This window comes from Vulpes lagopus, chromosome 24 (assembly GCF_018345385.1).
Source record: "Vulpes lagopus strain Blue_001 chromosome 24, ASM1834538v1, whole genome shotgun sequence".
NCBI lineage: Eukaryota > Metazoa > Chordata > Mammalia > Carnivora > Canidae > Vulpes > Vulpes lagopus.
In genome coordinates, this window is record NC_054847.1 from 23,011,995 (window position 1) to 23,031,655 (window position 19,661).

The window sequence follows — 19,661 nt, forward strand, 5'->3', positions numbered from 1 at the left end:
GGCAGTTTTAAATGGGCAGTTAGAAGACGAACACAGCCAGAGCAAAGAGTTTATTTCAAGAGTAGAAGACACACCATTGGAGGTTGGGCTAGGACCAGACTTTGGAGGGTTCTCAAAGCTTGCAAAGAGAAATAAAAGTAAGTGCTTTAGAGAGTATAAAAATAAGCCTTTAGGGATGATGATGTTGGAAGTAGCATTTTAAGAAGGAAGAAATATCTGATGGACTGTGATTATAAGGATTACTGTAATATGCTGTCAAGAAGATTTGGAGTAGGTCTAAAATGACACATTACAGGGGTGTTTGGGTGGCTCAGTTGGTTAAGCATCTATTTTGGCTCAGGTCATAATCCTGGGGCCCTGGGATGGAGCCCCGCATAGGGTTCCCTGCTCAGTAGAGTGTTTCTCCCTCTTCCTATGCCTTTCCCTGTGCTTGTGGCTCTCTTTCAAACAAATAAATAAAATCTTTTAAAAAAATAAATAAATAAAATGACACATTAGGGGTGCCTAAGTGACTTATTAGTTAAGTGCCTTCTGTTCAGGTCATGATCTCAGGGTCCTGGGATTGAGTTCCAAGTTGGACTCCCTGCTCAGCAGAGAGCCTGTTGCTTCCTCTTCCTCTGGCCCTCCCCCCTCTCATTATCTATCTCTCTTATCAAATATATACAATCTAAAAAAAAATAAAATGATACATTATACTTAAATGCCTTATTGAAAATTAGTTGAATCCTTTTATTAATTCTTCAAAGATGTTTTTGGATTATTTTCTCAAGATGTATTCTTAAATATAACAAGATACATAACACCGAAAAAAACCGGAAAGGCACTTGCTGTTCTTCAATATAGCAAAACACACATCTACTTACCAACACTTGTGCAACTTTCCCCATCCACATCCAGCTTCCACCCTTCATAGCATGAACACTTGACTGTGTGCTTGTACTGCTCACACACTTGACTGCATTTTAGATGATTGCTACAATAATCTATAATTTCACATGTTTTATTGTCTTTGTTGAGCTGAAGTCCTTCAGGACAGGAACAGACAATTCCTCTTCCAGGAACAACAGAACAATGATTGCTACAGCCTCCATTGTTCAGTGAACATTCATCTATAAAAGGAGGGGAACAGATTACAGGGCATTATCAATTGTTTTGCTCAATTAAATACTAATCATTGAACTCAATTCTCTAAGGCTAGAATTAGAGCAAGGATATTATAAATGAATAGAAAAAGCTCTCTGGATTTAATTTTTTTTTTTTAGGGCTTTTTAGGGCTTGGTGTAGGAATGATAAAATAATTCATTGAATGGCCAAATATAATTCTACATGATAGGAACTGGGAATGGAAGGTTTTCATTTCTATAAAACTTTGGGATACACTTTGTTTTACCCCACAGAGGTAAAGTATGTTCAATGTTTCTTTCTATTGTGATGAGCCTTTTAGCTTTTGAGCAAAATCAGTTGCTAAGGCCTCCTTGAAGGATATACATTGATGATCTGAAAATTTGACTTAGCTCAGTGTTTATAGCATGCATATACATATACATGTATTATATATATATATATATTTCTACATCTATAGTCTGATTCATAATAATGCAGGATGGATTAATTTGCTTTTTACTGGCTATAGCCACTTATTTTTAAGTTGGGTAAATTACACATTGTACCCTATATGTTGCTTATTATGATTAATTCAATGAGGCCGTGAAAGCATAGTAAAAAGTTGACTTGGTATTTTGACTGAAATAATGAGTAACCAATATTTATTACATGGTTAGTATGACTGGTTTATAAAGAAAGAGACTTTTTCTTTCATGGCACTTATAATTTAGAATTGCATTAAATATATTTATTTCTAATTCTATTTCATTATGAAGTTGTAAGATCTGTGAGTGTATGTAAAATATCTGCTCTGTTTAGCAGTGTATATCCAGTAGCTAGCACATTGCCTAACATAAACAGTTAACAATATTTGTTCAATAAAAAAAAGTCCAAAAGCACACAAATACCCCCAAATTGAGCCAGTACTTGTCAAGTTGGGAAAATTTCAAGACGACATCCCCATGTCATTGATGAAAATAGCAGATAACTGTCTTTAATTTATTACCTATTACAGATGTATTATTAGATGCATAGGAATAAGGCTAAAGGAAGCTTTGCCTTCCTTTAGTTTAAAAATATTTTTAAGTAGCTTTCAAAGCCTGTTGTTTAGTTGAGTGTTTTTTGAGAAATGCTAAAAGAGAAGGCTGTTCAATGATTGACAAATGGCAGTGATATTTACTTATATACCTCAAATATTTCCTGCTGCCTATGAAAATTTTTTTGGTTCAAAAAATGAGCTTATATATAACACTTAAAAATATATATTCTACATTTTTAAAAGTTCTATATGAGTCAACTATTCTTCATTCTATTTGCCACCAGAAAAGAAGTTACAGGGATAAGAAAAGGAAAATGATTATATTAACTATTTTCTCTAAGAATTCAAGTTTGATATTATTTTTGAAGAAAAAAATAGATTCATTTGGCTCCTCCAAATATGTTTGTTCACCCATATCATAATCATTTCAAAACAATAGTCATTTTAAAGTATTTGCCCTATTTTAGCTCAATTGACATTCTTCTCAACAGAATTACTGTAAAGAAATATCATCAGACACAGCAGGTGAAAAAAGAATTGTTACAGTTCTTTTATCTTATTTCAAATATGACTGTTCTTGTAGTACTGAAGTGTCTCTTGCTGACACTATCCTTGGAATTAAGTCATAGTTTTTTAAAAAATAATATTTACATTGATTCTAAAATTGAATTTATAAATTTAATGCCAACATTTGTGTGACTAGTCCCTTGTTAATTCTTTCTTAACCCTAAACCTGTCATTAAACACTGCAACTTTCTTTTAAATATTTTATTATTGAACAAAGAATTTCTCATTGACCAAGCTCTAGTCAGTTTTCTCAGAGTCCTCTGTTCAACTAGTCCTCAACACTGGCTTATAAAAATTGCAGAATCTTAGTACAGAGAATTTCAGCCTCCACTCCCTTCCCCAAATGTACTTTTCCTACCACCCAAAAAGAGATTCCAACAAACACTAGCATAGTTTCTAAATGCTCAGGACAGCCTTTCTAGTACCACTCCAGCTTGAGAAAGCTCTAAGCTGGTAGGAGAATTAGCTGTTTATTCCAGCCAAAACCTGGTGATAGGCAGACAGGACCTCGAACCCCATCTTAGAACAGTTAATTTAGAAAACTTGTAATTATTAATATTTTTCTCTGCACATTGAAAATGCGTATCTTCTACCACCCAGAACTGTCTCCTCAAGGACTGAGAAATATTTTTGAAGTGCAAACATTCAAGAACATAACTCTCTCACTCTTGCTTCCTCGCAGTCCTGTGGGTGCTTCGTTCTGACTTGTACCACTGTCTCAGGTCAAAGATATGAGACATTCATTTCTTCTCCGGGATAAGCATCAATTAACAAACCCAGATGGCCTAGTAACATGGACCAACCCCCTTACCACCCCTTGGTGCCTTTCCCTTAGTATATTCCAGCCTTCAAAATGCTTCTAGTCTTTTTTTTTTTTTCCAGTGAATTCGATTTCAGTTCACACTAAATATTCTTCTCTATTGCAATAATTAATCCTGAATAAAATCTATCCTTATCACTTTAACTAGTATTCAGCTTTGTTCATCTTTGACATACCCTTATAGCAAGGTTTAATAGTTAACTCTATTCTTGAATGATTCAATATGTTTCTTGTTTCTTAAACAGCATATCCCTTTCCCCTTGAAATCATTTGAAAATCCCTCTGAGAAAATAATCTCTTCACTAGGCTTAAGAGACTTATTTTATTCAGTACCCCTTTTCTTTTTGTTTTTGTTTTTGCTTTATAGATCAGATTTTTTGGAGAAAACAAAACAAGAAACACTTCACTACCCAAAGTAGGATTTTTCCATCTCAGGACATCTCCCAAGTATTAATTCTACAGATGACAAATCATTTTCATACAAGATAGTTTTGTACAAGTTTTACATGTATTGAAGAACAGGACATAAATCAATTCCAGTTTCCTCTTTAACAAGAGACAGGGTACAGGAGAGAACATCAAAGAAAAAAAAAAAAAGCTTTTTTGAATACAACTATTCAGCAGGAGTATACATGAAGAGGGCAAAACCTAGATTTTATCATCTATAGCAATTAAAAAAAAAAAACTATTTTGACCTTGGGAATCTCTATCTAAAAAGCATTTCGTAGCTACTAGCCAACCCATGCCAATTATTTAAAGTTAATTCACTTGATATGTCTTTTATGTCCACTGGGTAAATGACTCATTATGCCCACTGCTGCAGCACTCATTAACCAATATCACTGCCTAGCTGTAGAGGATCTAACCTACAATTGATGGGCAAGGACCTTGAAAATAAGAGACCAAGATGCCATTTCTCTATAAATACCAATATTATCTGTAAGGATGCCACCTACTGGGCTATAGTACAAAGGTGTACATAAAAGCAGATAAGAAAAGGAGAACCATAGAAGGCAATTCAATCTTTTAACCAGTATTTGTTTTTGATTTTCATTTCTCTAACTTTCCTTCAACTTCACCTCATAAAGGAGACAGATAGGACTTCAATACGCCATAGTACTGTAAGCAGAATAGAATTGTCATTTTATCACCTCTGGTCTGTCCACACCTAGCTTTATTGTAACCTTTTTCACACCTGTAATCCTTTGAAATGTTTGAGCAAGTTTCCTAAGCTGATGAATATAGTGACTTGATAGTAAAAAGCAATTTTCATTTTTAAGGTAGACAAAGAAATAAATTCAGAAGAAACTCTTTTTTATTTTACTAATCCAGAGAGCAGAGGATAGAAAAATAAGGCTGTGTTTTCATAACATTCTTTTAATTTTTCTTAATGATTGTATTTTGTCTTCTTTGCCTTCATTTAACCTGAAGGTTGAGAAAAGGTGGGAAAGCACTAATTTCTTTCAATATCTGTAGTGCATCAGGCATTATTACCATGATTTCCTGATCAATATCATCATCTCCATTTTTGCTATGAGGAATCTGACATTTCAAGAAATTAAGTTACCTGCTTAGGTGATTTAATTGAAGTAACTGAAGAACAGAATTTAAGCCTGTCTAGATCTTGATTTTTCCTATATTTACACATTTTCAGCTTTAAGAGTATTGATAGTTTCCTTCTCTAGTATTGCTCTTACAACCTTCATGAGCAATCCTCACACACTGTAATGCAAGAGATATTTCCATCTACCATCTACTCTATAAGAGAGAATAAGCTGGGAGAAAAAGAAGTAATACAGATAAACTAAGTCTTTTACATTATATGTGTTGTCTAAATTTAGGATTTTTTTGGAGGGTGGTGAGTGAGGGGGTTAAGAATTTAACATCACAGGGGCACCTTGGTGGCTCAGTTAGTTAAGTGTTTGACTCTGATTTTGGCTCAGGTCATGATCTCAGGGTCATGAGATCTAGCCTTGCATCAAGCTCTGTGCTGACTGGGGAGTCTGCTTGAGATTCTCTTTCCCTCTCTCTCTGCCCCTCTTCCTGTGTGCTTGCTCTCTCTTCTCTCTCTCTCTCTCTCTCTCTGTCTTAGTCTCTCTAAAAATAAATATAAATAAATAAAAAATAAATAAATAAATAAATAAATAAATAAATAAAATTTAGCATCGCTGAATGAAGACTGCTGCATTTACTGTTTCAAGGTTATTTTATAGAATCACAGACTCTTTGGAAGAAAGGACATTTATTATATAAATTTGAAACATTTTAACAGGTTTTCTTTGGATCACTCAGTATTCTATTAATGCTCAATTCAGATCAAAATATGATAACTTTAGGCTTAAATGTAGTTATCTTTTCTAGTTTCAATTAGGTAGCTTCATCATTTTGTAAAGTCATTTTCTCAGTCCCCAGTCACCTCATTATTGTTCTTATCATTCTGTAAACCCTTCTTCATTACTCTATTGCTGTCACCTTCAGTATTATCTAGAAAACATATTTTGAAAATCTCCTTGCTAAATGTCTGATATCCCCACAGAGAAGGAAATGCAATTTTCTTTATATGTTCTTGTTGGCATAAAAAGACAACTAGTCAAAAGTGATTTCAATGCTCAAAAGCTATCAGATTGAAATCATCATTTTAACTAGATAAAGCATACCAAAGAAAGCTATTGTAAGAGGACTAACAACTTCAGACAAAATTATATAAACCTGAATAACTTTCAATTGGTTTCATTATTCATTATCTTCCTTTCTTCTTTTTTTTTTTTTTTTAATATTTCTATTGTAATGATTGGGATGGATGAGAAAATCCATTGAGTGGTAGTAAACTCCATCCCGTAGGTCAGTAATAAGAAGGTTTTCTTGTTTTGAATGACTCACTGACAAAAAAAATAATAATAATCATAGTCAATTTTATTGTAGAAATGGCATTAACCATCCAGAGATCTAAATGATGAGCACAATCATACAGTTAAGTTACATGGACATAGGCCAGCCTTTTCTGCTTTATTTTAGAATTTCTGATCATATTTTAAAAATTTTTAATAGGCTGGGACACCTGAGTGGCTCAGCGGTTGAGCATCTGCCTATGGCATGATCCTAGAGTCCCGGGATCGAGTCCCACATCGGGCTCCCTGCATGAAGCCTGCTTCTCCCTCTGCCTATGTCTCTGCCTCTCTCTGTGTGTCTCTCATGAATAAATAAATCTTAAAAAAAAACTTTCAATAGGCTTACCATCCTTGAAAAATAGAGATAGGGTTCAATGCTAAATATTACATTTAAAGGAAATAAAAGGAATGACTGTATGCTTCTATAAGCATCATCAAGTGGATTAAACGTTTTTAGTCTCCAGAGAGAAGCAAATCAGTGAAACATGAATTACCACAGAGCTCGCCTTCATCAGACCCATCGGGACAGTCCCTTCTTCCATTGCAGAGTTTCTCTGGCTGCAGGCAGGCTGAAGTGTCATTAGCACAAGGGTACTTGGGCGGTCCACATAAAAAACTGTCACAGTCATCTTCATCTGACTGATCCTCACAATCGATATCTCCATCACATATCCATGCTTTGTTGATGCATCTCCCTTAAGGAAAGAGAAACATTATCCATTTGATTGTTGTAATTAAGTCACTGTCATAATGAGTAGTCACTATGGTCTTCAGTCAGAGGCAGAACTATGGGCTATTAGAAAGAAATCTATTTGTTAATAGCTTGACAGTTTATATTCATGACAGCATTTGCGTAGCTCTTGCTCTCCTTGTTAAAGGGATCTTAGTGTTAAAGTCTTAATATTTTCCCTGGTTTCAAGTTAATGTCTGGCCCTATTAAAAAATAGTATGTGACTAATTGAAAGTTCCATTATAATATTTTTAAAAACAAACTTTAAACAAACATCTGTATATAAGTCCCTTTCAGACCTAAATTCAAGTAAATGCTTTCAGTGTCTTTTGCAGCCTGAAATTTAAGCAAATGATTTATTTCAAAGGAGAAAATGTCCTTCTGTTAACATTTCTAACCTCAACACTTAAACTCTTCCTCACACCTAGACATGTATATTCTCACTCATAAAATAATAAAAAATGTTATTGAACATTTTGGTAGCTAAGGTACATACAGACAGAAGTTATGAGAATATGTTTTGTTTATTGACTTTGAAAGCAAAAAAAAAAAAAGATTATTATTAAGCCAGCAGTGTTCAAAAGTAATAATGTGAAATGCAGAGAAAGCAACAGCCACTGTCTATGCCAATCTTTTTTCTACTCTAAATTCTGCCCCCCTTCCAGAATGGTTACCTTTTCTTATAATTAATTATCTTTCTGGATTATGCAATGTTGAGGTGTAACGTGAATAAAAAAATGACCCAAAGATAAATACTAGTTATTAGCTGACTATTTACCAACAACTATTAAAATGACTAGGACAAATGAAAGGGAAATGAAAAATATTAGGTTGTATAGGTCAAAGAGTCTTTATATATTCAGATGTCTGCTTCAAATTTAAAGGCTTCTATATTTTATAGTAACTAAAATATTGGTGAAAGGATGTTTCATTTGCAGAAATATATAAATAATTTTCCACAGTATGAAGTCAAATGAGAAAAAAGCACAAATGATCAGTTTCACAGTTAATATAAAAACATGTCATAACCAACATTAATTATTGATGAAAATACTCTTAAAATAAGAAATGATGGATACTTAACTGGTTGATTTGATATAATTGGGGAAAGATTATAAATTTTTGCCTTTACATCATAAATAAAACTAATAATGTTATTATTTATATTGTTCTGGAAATACTATCTAATATAATTAGATAATAGAAATAAATGAAGTATAAAATTAGAAGAGTATCATTATGTGCAGCTAATATAATCATATAATCATAAAATCAATAAAAACTAATTAAGAACTGTAAGAAACTAAGATTTAATAAAATAGATCGCTAATTTCAAAAATCATGTAAAAATTCACAGATTTTATATCTAAAGAGAGACTATAGTAGAAGGTAGATTTAAAAATCTATCATAAAACAGAGTATTTGGGTTAAACTACAAATAATTATATAGAATTTGTACAAAGAAAATTTATAAGTCTACAAACTCAGAAGATGTCTTGGATATAGTTTAATCTTGGAGAAGATTTATCACTGAAAAATATTTTTCCTCAAAGTAATCCCAATAAAATATTAACAACATTATTACAATCTTATAAGCTTATCTTAAATTTGAGAAGATAAAAGTGCAAAAGTCATTTGGAGTCTTCAAAAAATATAAGAAAATTGATGAATAGGAACTGTAAATGTCAAACCTTTAGAAAGTTTTAAAAATAACAGTAGTCAAAATATTTTTAACAGAACATCAAACATATCAACAATTAAATGGGATCGAGACATCAGATATTCATCTACCTAGCATATGGTTTTAATATATAAACATTGGATGTTCAAAATAATAAAGATAATGGAATTACAAAATTGATGATGTTAGGAACATTGCTTCGCCACCTAGAGAAAAAAAAAAAAAAGCCGAATCTAAATCCTAAAATATATTCTAAGTAGATCAAAAAAATAATAATTTTTAAAAAGCAATGATACACACACATTCTAGAATAAAATAAAACAAAACAACAAAAACTTGAAATGTTCATTACACAGATCCAGAAAACATAAAGGATAAATTGATAAACTTAATTTCACAAATACTTTTGATTCCACATTGCAACAATATAATCCATCTATAAATTCAACACAAATTTGGTAAACCAGAAAAGTTTTTATTATATTTTTAAAAAGGTATTTTTTTAACATATAAAAGGGCTCTTACAAAAAAAATAAAGATCAATAAACTAATACAAGTGCAAGATTCACAATGAATCAATGACTTATGAAAATGATTAAAAATATCTTTTAATAAAAAAAGTAATCTGAAACAGCAATTTGATACAATTTTTTCCTCTATCAAATTGGTTTAGATTTTTTTAAAAAATGGATAATGCAAAGATAGATTTGACAAGGGTGTAAGTAACATCACCAATGTTGAAAGGGCTGCAAATTGGAAATATCTGTCTACCAGGCCATGTTACAAAATCTAGAAAAAAAATGCATCAATTCTGCATCAGAGTAATTCTAATTTTAGATTATTTTTCATTAACAGGTTTGCCCAAATGCACAAGGATGCATTACAAAGACATGTGTTGCTGCTTCATATAAATTAGCAAAAGACTGATAACAGCTTAAATCATTATTGCAAGACTGGTGATATCAATTACAATGTATCCATGCACTGTATTATACACTGGAGTGAAAAAGAATGAAATAATTCTTCACAAGATAACACAATCTCCAGAACATATCAACAAAAAAGGTACAAAACCAAGTGCATGGTAGGTTTTCATATATGTTAGAAGATATTTATGTATTTACCAATATCTAGGACTATAATTCCATACACATCAATATAAACATATGGACAAGTTTATCACTACATGAATTCCTGAATTCCTTCTGGGAGGCTACAACAAAAATAGCTAACAGTGATTGCCTCTGGTGAGGAAGACTTGAGGTTCTGGTAAACTAGAGTAGGAGAGGAGAATTTTTATTGATCAATTTGTGCTATTTATTTTCCTTCTACCGTATTTCTGTATGACACCCCCAAATGCTCATTTTAAAAGTGATGATGATGATGAAATGTATACACATGTGCATCAAGTTTGATGGTTTCTACAGATGAATTATGAAAAATTCTTTGTTGAGGTGTGACTTATTTATCCCTAGGAACTTTAGGAAATATAAAAAAGTACTAAAACCCATTCCTTGTCACCAAAGAGTTTATAATGTAGTTAGCAAGACAAAGCCAATGCATAACATATAATTTTAGTCTAAAATATGGCATTCTGTACTTAAGTAATAAATCATAAGGGATCATCTACAAATAGAATGAGAGTTTAAGAGTAGTATAATAATTTATATTTTTAGTTTGGTAAATCAAGGTGCAATTTCTCTTTCTTTCTTTCTTTCTTTCTTTCTTTCTTTCTTTCTTTCTTTCTTTCTTCTTTCTTCCTTTCTTTTCTTTTCTTTCTTTTTTTTTTTACTAATCCACCATGACATTCTTAACCACTGACTCCAGAATAACCATAGAATTGTTTCAACAAACCTGTCCATAAACCACTATCAATCTTTTAGAGTCAGAACAGCAGTAAAACCTATTTGCTATCCCTAACCTGAATGCTGCCTTGAAAAGGTAAAGGAAAATCGTATTCAAATGACTAGTGATTTTAACTCAGATTATGTTACCAGAGATACGAAGTATCTTAGATAAGATTTAAAAGTTTAAATAGCTCTCCCCTGTCTCTGATATTGCAGGGGATGCTTGAAAAGCATCTTGTTTGGTTTTAATCCTTACAAAAATGTAGGTTAAGAGGGCATACCAGGTATGAGTTTCCATTTCTAATTCATGATCGTTAATTGGGGAAAACCTAAAAGCAAATGACTTTAGTAAGTATGCTTAAAGACTGTTGATTTTTATTTGATTCATATTAAGACAAATTCTTACATAGTCAAATAATTGGATATAATATTTTGAAATAATAAATACTACAGATTTCCTTAAGTTCTCTCCTTTATATATCAGAAACTTGAGTCTTAGAGAAAATTTGTATTATGAAAATTAAATACAGATTAATAGTATTAAAATGTGTTATAGAAAATATAAATATCCAATATCAAAAGAAACAAAAATTTTTAAAATAATTTTTAAATGTTCACATTTAAGTTCAAATAACGAAGTCAATTATTCTGTCTTTACTAATTATACTTAAAAACTATGTTCTGAAAATATTATTAGGTGTTTATTATCAAGTTCAGTTTTATATAATCTTTTCTGATCTATTTAAAATAATATTTTCTATTCATAACTATGTGTGCAAGAATGTTATGGAAACTGCAGTTTTTCCCTTTGGGCAAAGAGAATAAGAATGGCCAAGTAAAAAGAGGCAACAACAAACAAATAATAGTATGTTGGTATGTATCATGACAACTAGTGAAATCACACTCATGCAAACATAAACACATCTACACAAACACACCAAGGACATTATAAGGGCTATTTTTATTTCTGTTACCTTGAAATTTATAGTTTAGGATAAAGTCAGTACAAAGTCAACAGCTATAGGGAAACTGTTTCTGGAGTCATTAGACACTCTACTGCTTTTCCAGAATAAATTTATATGATCGATTCTAGAGTTTCTTTCTCTGTTAAACTATTTTGGGCATTTAAAAAAATAGATTTATCAGTTTTTAAACTGCCTGACTCATTTTTATCTTAATAAAAGACATCATATGTTATAACAGAATAACTTTGGTTCTGGGATGTGATTCACAGTAAAGACTAATATGGGTATGGGTGTGTCTGAGTGGCTCAGTTGGCTGAGCATCCAATTCTTGATTGGCTTTGGTCCGGAGCTCAAGATCCCGGGATCTAGCCCAGAGTCAGGGTCTGTGCTCAGTGGGAACTCTACTTGAGGATTTCTCTCCCTCTCTCCCTCACCCACTCATACTTACTCTCTCAAATAAATAAAAAAATCTTTAAAAAATAAAGAATATGAATATGAAGAGAAGTTAATCTTTGAGGAAATCCAAATGGATTTACTCAATATAAGCATAATATATTTTTAAATTGCAGTATTTTAAAAAGTATTTACACCATTAACCTTTAATACTGCATACATATTTATTTCTCTAACAATGTTGACTTCAATTCAATTCAGCAATTATTTATTGAGTGTAATGTATTTGCCTAGCTGCTGAAGAATGTAGAAAAATGGAAAAAACAAATTCCTGACCTTGTGGAGCAATAAGTCTAGTAATCACAACTGTTCTACATTGAACATACATACTTATATATGAATAAAATAAAAGCCATATAATGATCACAGAGTGCTATGGCATTTCAGAAAGGTGGAAAATATATATAATGGGAAGGCTGAGAACAAGATTTGCTGATATATTATTTGGAAAGGTTTTTTTTTTTTTTTTTTGGTTTGTTTTAAAGATTTTATTTATTTATTTATTTATTTATTTATTTATTTATTTATTCATGAAAGACACACAGAGAGAGAGGCAGAGGGAAAAACAGGCTCCATGCAGGGAGTCTGATGTGGGACTTGATCCTGGGTCTCCAGGATCACGCCCTCGGCCAAAGGCAGGCACTAAACCGCTGAGCCATCCATCCAGGGATCCCTGGAAAGGGGTTTTGAAGGGTGCCAGTGAATACTACTTATGGAAACAGAAAAAAAAAATCATATAGACAGCCGACTAAAGAATATAGTCATTATATTCAAATATATACCAACTAAGAAACAAAAGGCAAGTAAAACAGAAAAAGAGAGGTAATTTAATAGCATGTTGATTATTCTTATTACTCAACAGGAATGTGTCAGGGCATAGATGTTTGAAGTAAATTAACTCCCATTTGGTCTTCCTCCATTTCTGAATGAGTTCACAATAAAATTCTGTTTTGCATATGTATTCCTTATTTTATGCTAAACATTATTTTCCTAATAGCATAGCTATATGTACAAATTTTCATCAGAACTGTATACACAGAACCTTATATACTGAGTTCAAAGGGTGATTTTCAATGGCTATTTGAACACATGGGGTTTTAGTGTTACTTGCTGAATCTAATCCACACATAACATAAAAAACTCCTAAGTAAAGTCATAAACAGTCAGGAAAGGGTGGGACTTGCTCCAGAAGCAATAATAAGGCAGTTTGAAGTCACAGTTCAGGAAATGTTGACTGCTAATTTATGAGGTGTCTCTTCATCTTAAACAATGGAGAACCATTGAAAGATTTTGAGTAAGTATGATCTCAGGTCACAGTTTATGAGGTAACAGGGAGCTAAAGCTGTGTGTAGAATGGATTGAAGCCAATTACTGTCAGAGGAAAACACAGTAGGCCACACAGTGGTCTGAAGGACAGATAATACAGATTTACCATATGCTAGGATATGTGAGTGGAAAGAATGGAATGGGTGATGGTAGAGAAATTGTAGACAGAGCATCAGTAAGACCTGAAAATATGATGACAAGTCAGAATGTGAAAATCCACTTTCTGCTTTAAACTTAAATGTTTAGAGGATTGAAGATGTTTCTAATAGAAATAGAGAATGTGAAAAAAATTTCTAGCTTCAGAGAAAAAGTGGAATGTTCAGCATAGCAGTGGAAGAAATGAGTTTGAAGTATAAGGTGAAATTCAATGATGCGAATTTGGGAAACATTTGCCTGGGAAATGATGGTTGAAATGTTGGGAATAGAAGAAATTACTATGGATACCTTGCATGAAGATGAGAAGGAGCAAAAAAAGGAAATTAAAAGAAACGTCTACAAAAGAAAAAGAAAGAAAGAAATGTCTACACAATGTCTGAAACATTATGCATTCAACAAATATTTCTTTTTACCTTAAATGTAAGGGGCAAGCAAGGAAAAGTGAAATTAAAAAATCTGAATGATAAGAGAATAGAGGACAATCCAGTATGAGAGTTCACAAGAAAAGATTTCAAATAGAGGATATGTGTTGCAGAGAAAGACCAAATCTTACAAGAAAAAGTAAAAATGCAGGATTAGTTATCATTCATCAAGCTCATACTGTATTTTAGACACTATGTTCTATTTATGATGATGATGATGATGATGATGATGATAATGATGATGATGATATCATTGTCCACATCATCATTATCTCTATTTTACAGATTAGAAAACAAAATTTAGGTTTGGTAATTTATCTGAACTCACGTAATTACTAAATGGCAAAGCAGGACTCAAGACAGAAGAGTAGGAACTGTGAAATCATCTCTGGTGACAACTGAGACAGCAAATTCCCTCAAAGATAGAGATAAAGTAGAGAAAAGGTGAAGGAATGAATGAGTGAGAGGAAAGATTTCTAGGTGTGCTACACAACGTTATTTGATGAAAGGACAACAGACAAATTTAATAAAATCAAATAAATATTTTTGATGTTATTGGGCTAGATATTTTATAGAGAGGAAGAAAAATTAATGTGGAGAAAAAAATTGAAAACATAAGCAAGAAAATTGACTAAGGTCCCATAGGAAGTAAGAGGTCATAGGATCAGTATCTAAAGAAAAGCCCTTCTGGGCAAAATATTTTCTTCAGATACAGTATTGAAGAGAAAAGAGATAGCATACAGCAAATGTTTAAAACTGCTACTGGGAGAAATCAAAACAGAAATATATAAGGCTCAGAAGCGTTTTATTAGTGTTATGACACATAGACAATGGAGAACTCATCACATTATTTTCATCAGAAATAAGTAAAAATATTCCATAGGGTTGGTTATAGGCAAGGGAGAAAAAGTGCTGTATTAAGAAATTCTTCATATACAATTCATCATATAATTCCAACAAAATCACTATTCCACTGTAGGAAATCTTTGGGTCTAATTATTCCAGATTGCTTTTAAACAATGATTAAATTCACCATTTCACTTTGTATTTACTGATACAACAATGGGGAAGGAAATAAAACAATGTAATCATAGGAAACAGTAACACTTTGCCATTCACAGGAGCCCACAGAAGATTTTCATTACACAGGGGATCAGCACAAAGCAAGTTATTTGCGAAGCCAATCAGAGTTAAATCCCCATGTGTGCGAGTTAGTTTTGTTATATTCTTTTGCTAAAGAGCATTTAATCCTTAACTCTTAACCTTATCCTGTGACCTGACTTCAAAATGTTTATTGCTTTTTCCAATGGAATCTGGAGTGAAAGTTATATGGGTCAGCCCCAATATCTCATCACTCTCAGAAAAACATTCATAAGAGAAGACTATAAAAGTATGACACCATCTCACTCTTTTTCTCTAGTCATCCATTCCCCTATTCACAAACACTGATAACAAATTCTTGTGAATTCTCTAGAAATATTTTTTATTATGAAAAACACTTTTATAAAAAAAAGTATCACATACTATGCACCCTATTGTTTTCCCTTACTTTCTACTCAACACTTAATCACAGGAAATGTCCATGTCCACGTATAACAGTGATTTCCAATCTTTAAATTTGCTGCTAGGTATTCCACTGTATGGATATACCATTTCATGTTCAAATATAGGGCCCTATCTTGGCCTATGTAGATTGTTCATAACACTTAACTATTAAAAACAACTTAGCAATGAATAGCAATATCGAAGATGTTCAACATCATATGCCATTAAGGAAATACAAATTAAAACAACCATGAGATATCACCTTACACCTATTAGAATGGTGAGAAACCAAAACACTGATACACCAAATGCTGGGGAGGGTATGGAGCAACAGGAACTCCTCATTCATTGCTGGTGGGAAGGTGAAATTGGTCAGCCACTCTGGAAGACAGTATGGCAGTTTCTTACAAAGTTAAACACATTTTTGCCGTATGATCCAGCAATTGTGCTCTATGGTCTTTAGTCAAATGAATTAAAAATTTGTGTCTGCACAAAAACCTATACACAGATGTTTCTAGTAGATGTTTACATCATAACTGCCAAAACTTGGAAGCAACCAAGATATCTTTCAGTAGATAAATGGCTAAAAAAAAAAATGTGGTACTTCCAGACAATGGGATACTATTCATGGATGGAAAAAAAAAAAATAGAGCTGTTAGGCCATGAAAAGACATGGAGGGAAATTAAGTGTATATTAAGTGAAAGAAGAAGCCAGTCTGAAAAGGTTACATGCTAATGATTCCAACTATATCAATCTAGAAACGGCAAGACTACAGAGACAGTAAAAACATCAGTTGTTGCCAGGGGCTGGAGGGAAAGGGCACAGCACAGAGAGCAGAGCACAGCGGAGTTTTAGGACAGTGAAACCACTCTGTATGATAAGGTGTTGGCACATGGCACATCGTTGCACATTCACCCAAATCCATAGTTTGTACAACACCAGAAGTAGGTCCTAATATAAATTACGGACTTTGGGTGCTAATGATGTATCAAAGTAGGAATACAAGTTCAACAATTTTAATAAGCCATTCTGTTGCAGGAGGCTGTTAGTAAAGGAAGCTGTGTGTATAGGGGTAACAGGGGGAATATGGGAACTTTGTTCTTTCCTATCATTTTTACTGTGAACCTCAAAGTGTTCTAAAAATTAAGTCTACTAAAAAAAGCTTTCACAGAAATTTAATTGTGCAGTATATCCCATGTCATTCATCTCTAATTATTTATATATATATATATATATATATATATATATATATATATATATATATATTAGGATTTCTTTATTAATCTGATGATTATTTTAAAGTGTGATTTTAGTTTTCAAATTCATGGCCTTCTAATCATTTTTTAAAAATTTGTTTGTTGGGGATCCCTGGGTGGCGCAGCGGTTTGGCGCCTGCCTTTGGCCCAGGGCGCTATCCTGGAGACCCGGGATCGAATCCCACATCAGGCTCCCGGTGCATGGAGCCTGCTTCTCCCTCCGCCTGTGTCTCTGCCTCTCTCTCTCTCTCTGTGACTATCATAAATAAATAAAAAATTTAAAAAAATTAAAAAAAAAATTGTTTGTTTATTTATTTGGGAGCCAGAAAGAGAGCAGGAGTGGGGAGTGGGGGTGGGCAAAGGAAGAAGGAAAAGGAGGAGACTCCTCACTGAGCAGGGAGCCTGACCCAGGGGCCTGACCCTGGGATCATGACCCAAGCCAAAGGCAGACACTTAACTGACTGAGCTTCCCAGGTGCTCCAGCCTTCTAATCTTCTTGATGTTGAATTCTAATTTGACTTTTGTTTATGGAGAATGCTTTCTGTACATTGTCAACTATTTGGGGTAGAAGTAAAGGTATCTGTATACTTATTAACAAGCTTACTAAATGCATTATTCAAATCTTAAAAAAATATAACTTAAATGAATATCTTTGTAGGTATCACTCCTCCAATGCATTAAGTATATTTGTAGAATAAGGTCTTAGAGGTGGAATTGTGAAAGTATATTCACATTTTAAACATAGATACACATTGTCAAATGACTTTCCTTGTAAGTTCATTAATATTCCTGTCATCAGTGTCTGCTTCATCTACTCTTACTAACACTGGATACTATTGGTTTTGTTAATAATCATCAATCAGATTCTGAAAAAAAATACAATCTCATTAAAGATTTGACTTTCTGTAATGGGTGAAGGTGATTGTCTTTTCACTTATTTAGTAGCGTTTTGTATTTCTTTTTCTGTGAACTTTGCCCCTTTTTTATATGGGTAGTTGGTCTTTTAAAAATGATACCAAGGAGGGACATCTGGGTGGCTCCATGGATGAGTATCTGCCTTTGGCTCAGGTCATGATCCTGGGGTTCTGGGACCAAGTCCCACATCAGACTTCCTGTGAGGAGCCAGCCTCTCCCTCTGCCTATGTCTCTGCCTCTCTCTTTGTGTCTCTAATGAATGAATAAATAAATGAAATCTTTAAAAAAATTATACCAAAGACTTATTATGTATCAGAGTATATAATTATTTATGATCTGTGTTGCAAATATTTCCCCTATTTATTCTATATTAACTGCATTCTTCTCTTTGGGACCATTTTTGCTTTTAAAGAGGGGAGGGCTTTTTTTTTTTCCCATAGAGAAGTATTCATTGAAAACTTGTTGGATTTGCTCATGCTTTGTCTAGAATGGTAGTAACGGTCATCAGAGACTAAGTTTATAATCTTTGTGTGTATGGGAGGTACTAACTTTGGGGAATTATAAAGCCAATACTATGTTGCTTAAAAGAATAACTTAAAAGTTTTTATTCCTTTTGAATACTCCAAAGGAGATGAAACAGCATTGTAACAATGTTCCTTAAATATCAGTAGAATTTTTCAGCTGGACTTGGAGCTTTTGAAAAAAATGATGAGAGGGGACAGATATTGATTTTTTCCTTATTGTTATAAAATAAATTACCAGCACTTTCCCTTCTAGAATAAATTTTGAAATGGATATTTTTTAATACATGAATTTACTAATACAGGGTTTTAAATTCATTTCTGTGACACAGTATATTTCTTTAATTTATATCATTTGTTAGCATCTCCAATTATTTTCCCATTCTCATTTATGTACTGGATTTTCAATGGGTTTTCTTTATTACGCCAGATAATGTATTAGCAATTTTGGTTATTCTTTCAAAAACCTAATTCTTGAATTTTCAAATTATGCTATGATTCTTTCTCTTTTCTATATTTAAAATTAATCTGTTTTTCTGTTTTCCTTTGGTTTGTTTTGTTATGTCTTAACTTTTAAGTTAGATGTTACACTGGTAAGGATAAGATGAGCTACACTAATGAACCAAAATCTATTTATATGCTCTTTAGATTCATAATTTAAAAGATCACTGAGACAGGAGAAAAAGAGCAGGAGTATGCTAATTTTCTACATTAAGTGCCTTAGCATGGAAGTAATATAGTCCATTGGCTACAAATAGTCACCTGGCCTCAATCTAACTGCAAGAAAGTTGAGAAATATAGCAAAGCATAAAGAGAATTGGTGAATACTGTCTCTCCTACATATTGTTTTTTTTTAAATATTTTATTTATGTATTCACGAGAGACACAGAAAGAGGGAGAGAAGCGAGACACAGGCAGAGGGAGAAGCAGGCTCCATACAAGGAGCTTGATGTGGGATTTGTTCCCGGGACTCCAGGATCACGCCCTTGGCCAAAGGCAGGTGCTAAACCGCTGAGCCACCCAGTGATCCCTCTCCTACATATTGTTAAAAAATATTTTAATTAAAAAAATTTAAATGAAAACATAGGTATCTCAAAAGTCTTAGAGCAATCTTAACCTTTAATAAATAAAAAATATTGATGTTACAAGCATAAATATTTGAAAATTTATATGAATTTATTAAACTTTTGTGAATTGACTTTAATTATATGTAATTTTGTAAATTTAGAAAAAACATTTAACATTATTACTTTTTTTGTTTTAGCTCCTCTGGTTGAAGATGGGAAACTATTAGAAACCACTAGAAACAAAATTAAACATTCAAGATTCACAAAACTAACTATATGTTAAATATAGTTAGTTAATTTAAATATAGTTAAATAATTAAAGTTTCAGATGATTTCTTCGGTGATTTTATAGCATTTA

General features: G+C 32.6%; 1 protein-coding gene across 1 annotated transcript in view; it reads right to left on the bottom strand.

Annotated features, from left to right (window-relative positions):
• Window positions 1-19,661, bottom strand: part of LRP1B (LDL receptor related protein 1B) — a 1,815,754-nt gene that overhangs the window by 613,723 nt on the left and 1,182,370 nt on the right. The window contains exons 22-23 of the mRNA XM_041739937.1: window positions 6,913-7,113; window positions 864-1,109 (exon numbers count right to left, since the gene is read on the bottom strand). Coding sequence (XP_041595871.1) covers window positions 864-1,109; window positions 6,913-7,113 — 447 coding nt within the window. The remainder of the gene's footprint in view (window positions 1-863; window positions 1,110-6,912; window positions 7,114-19,661) is intronic.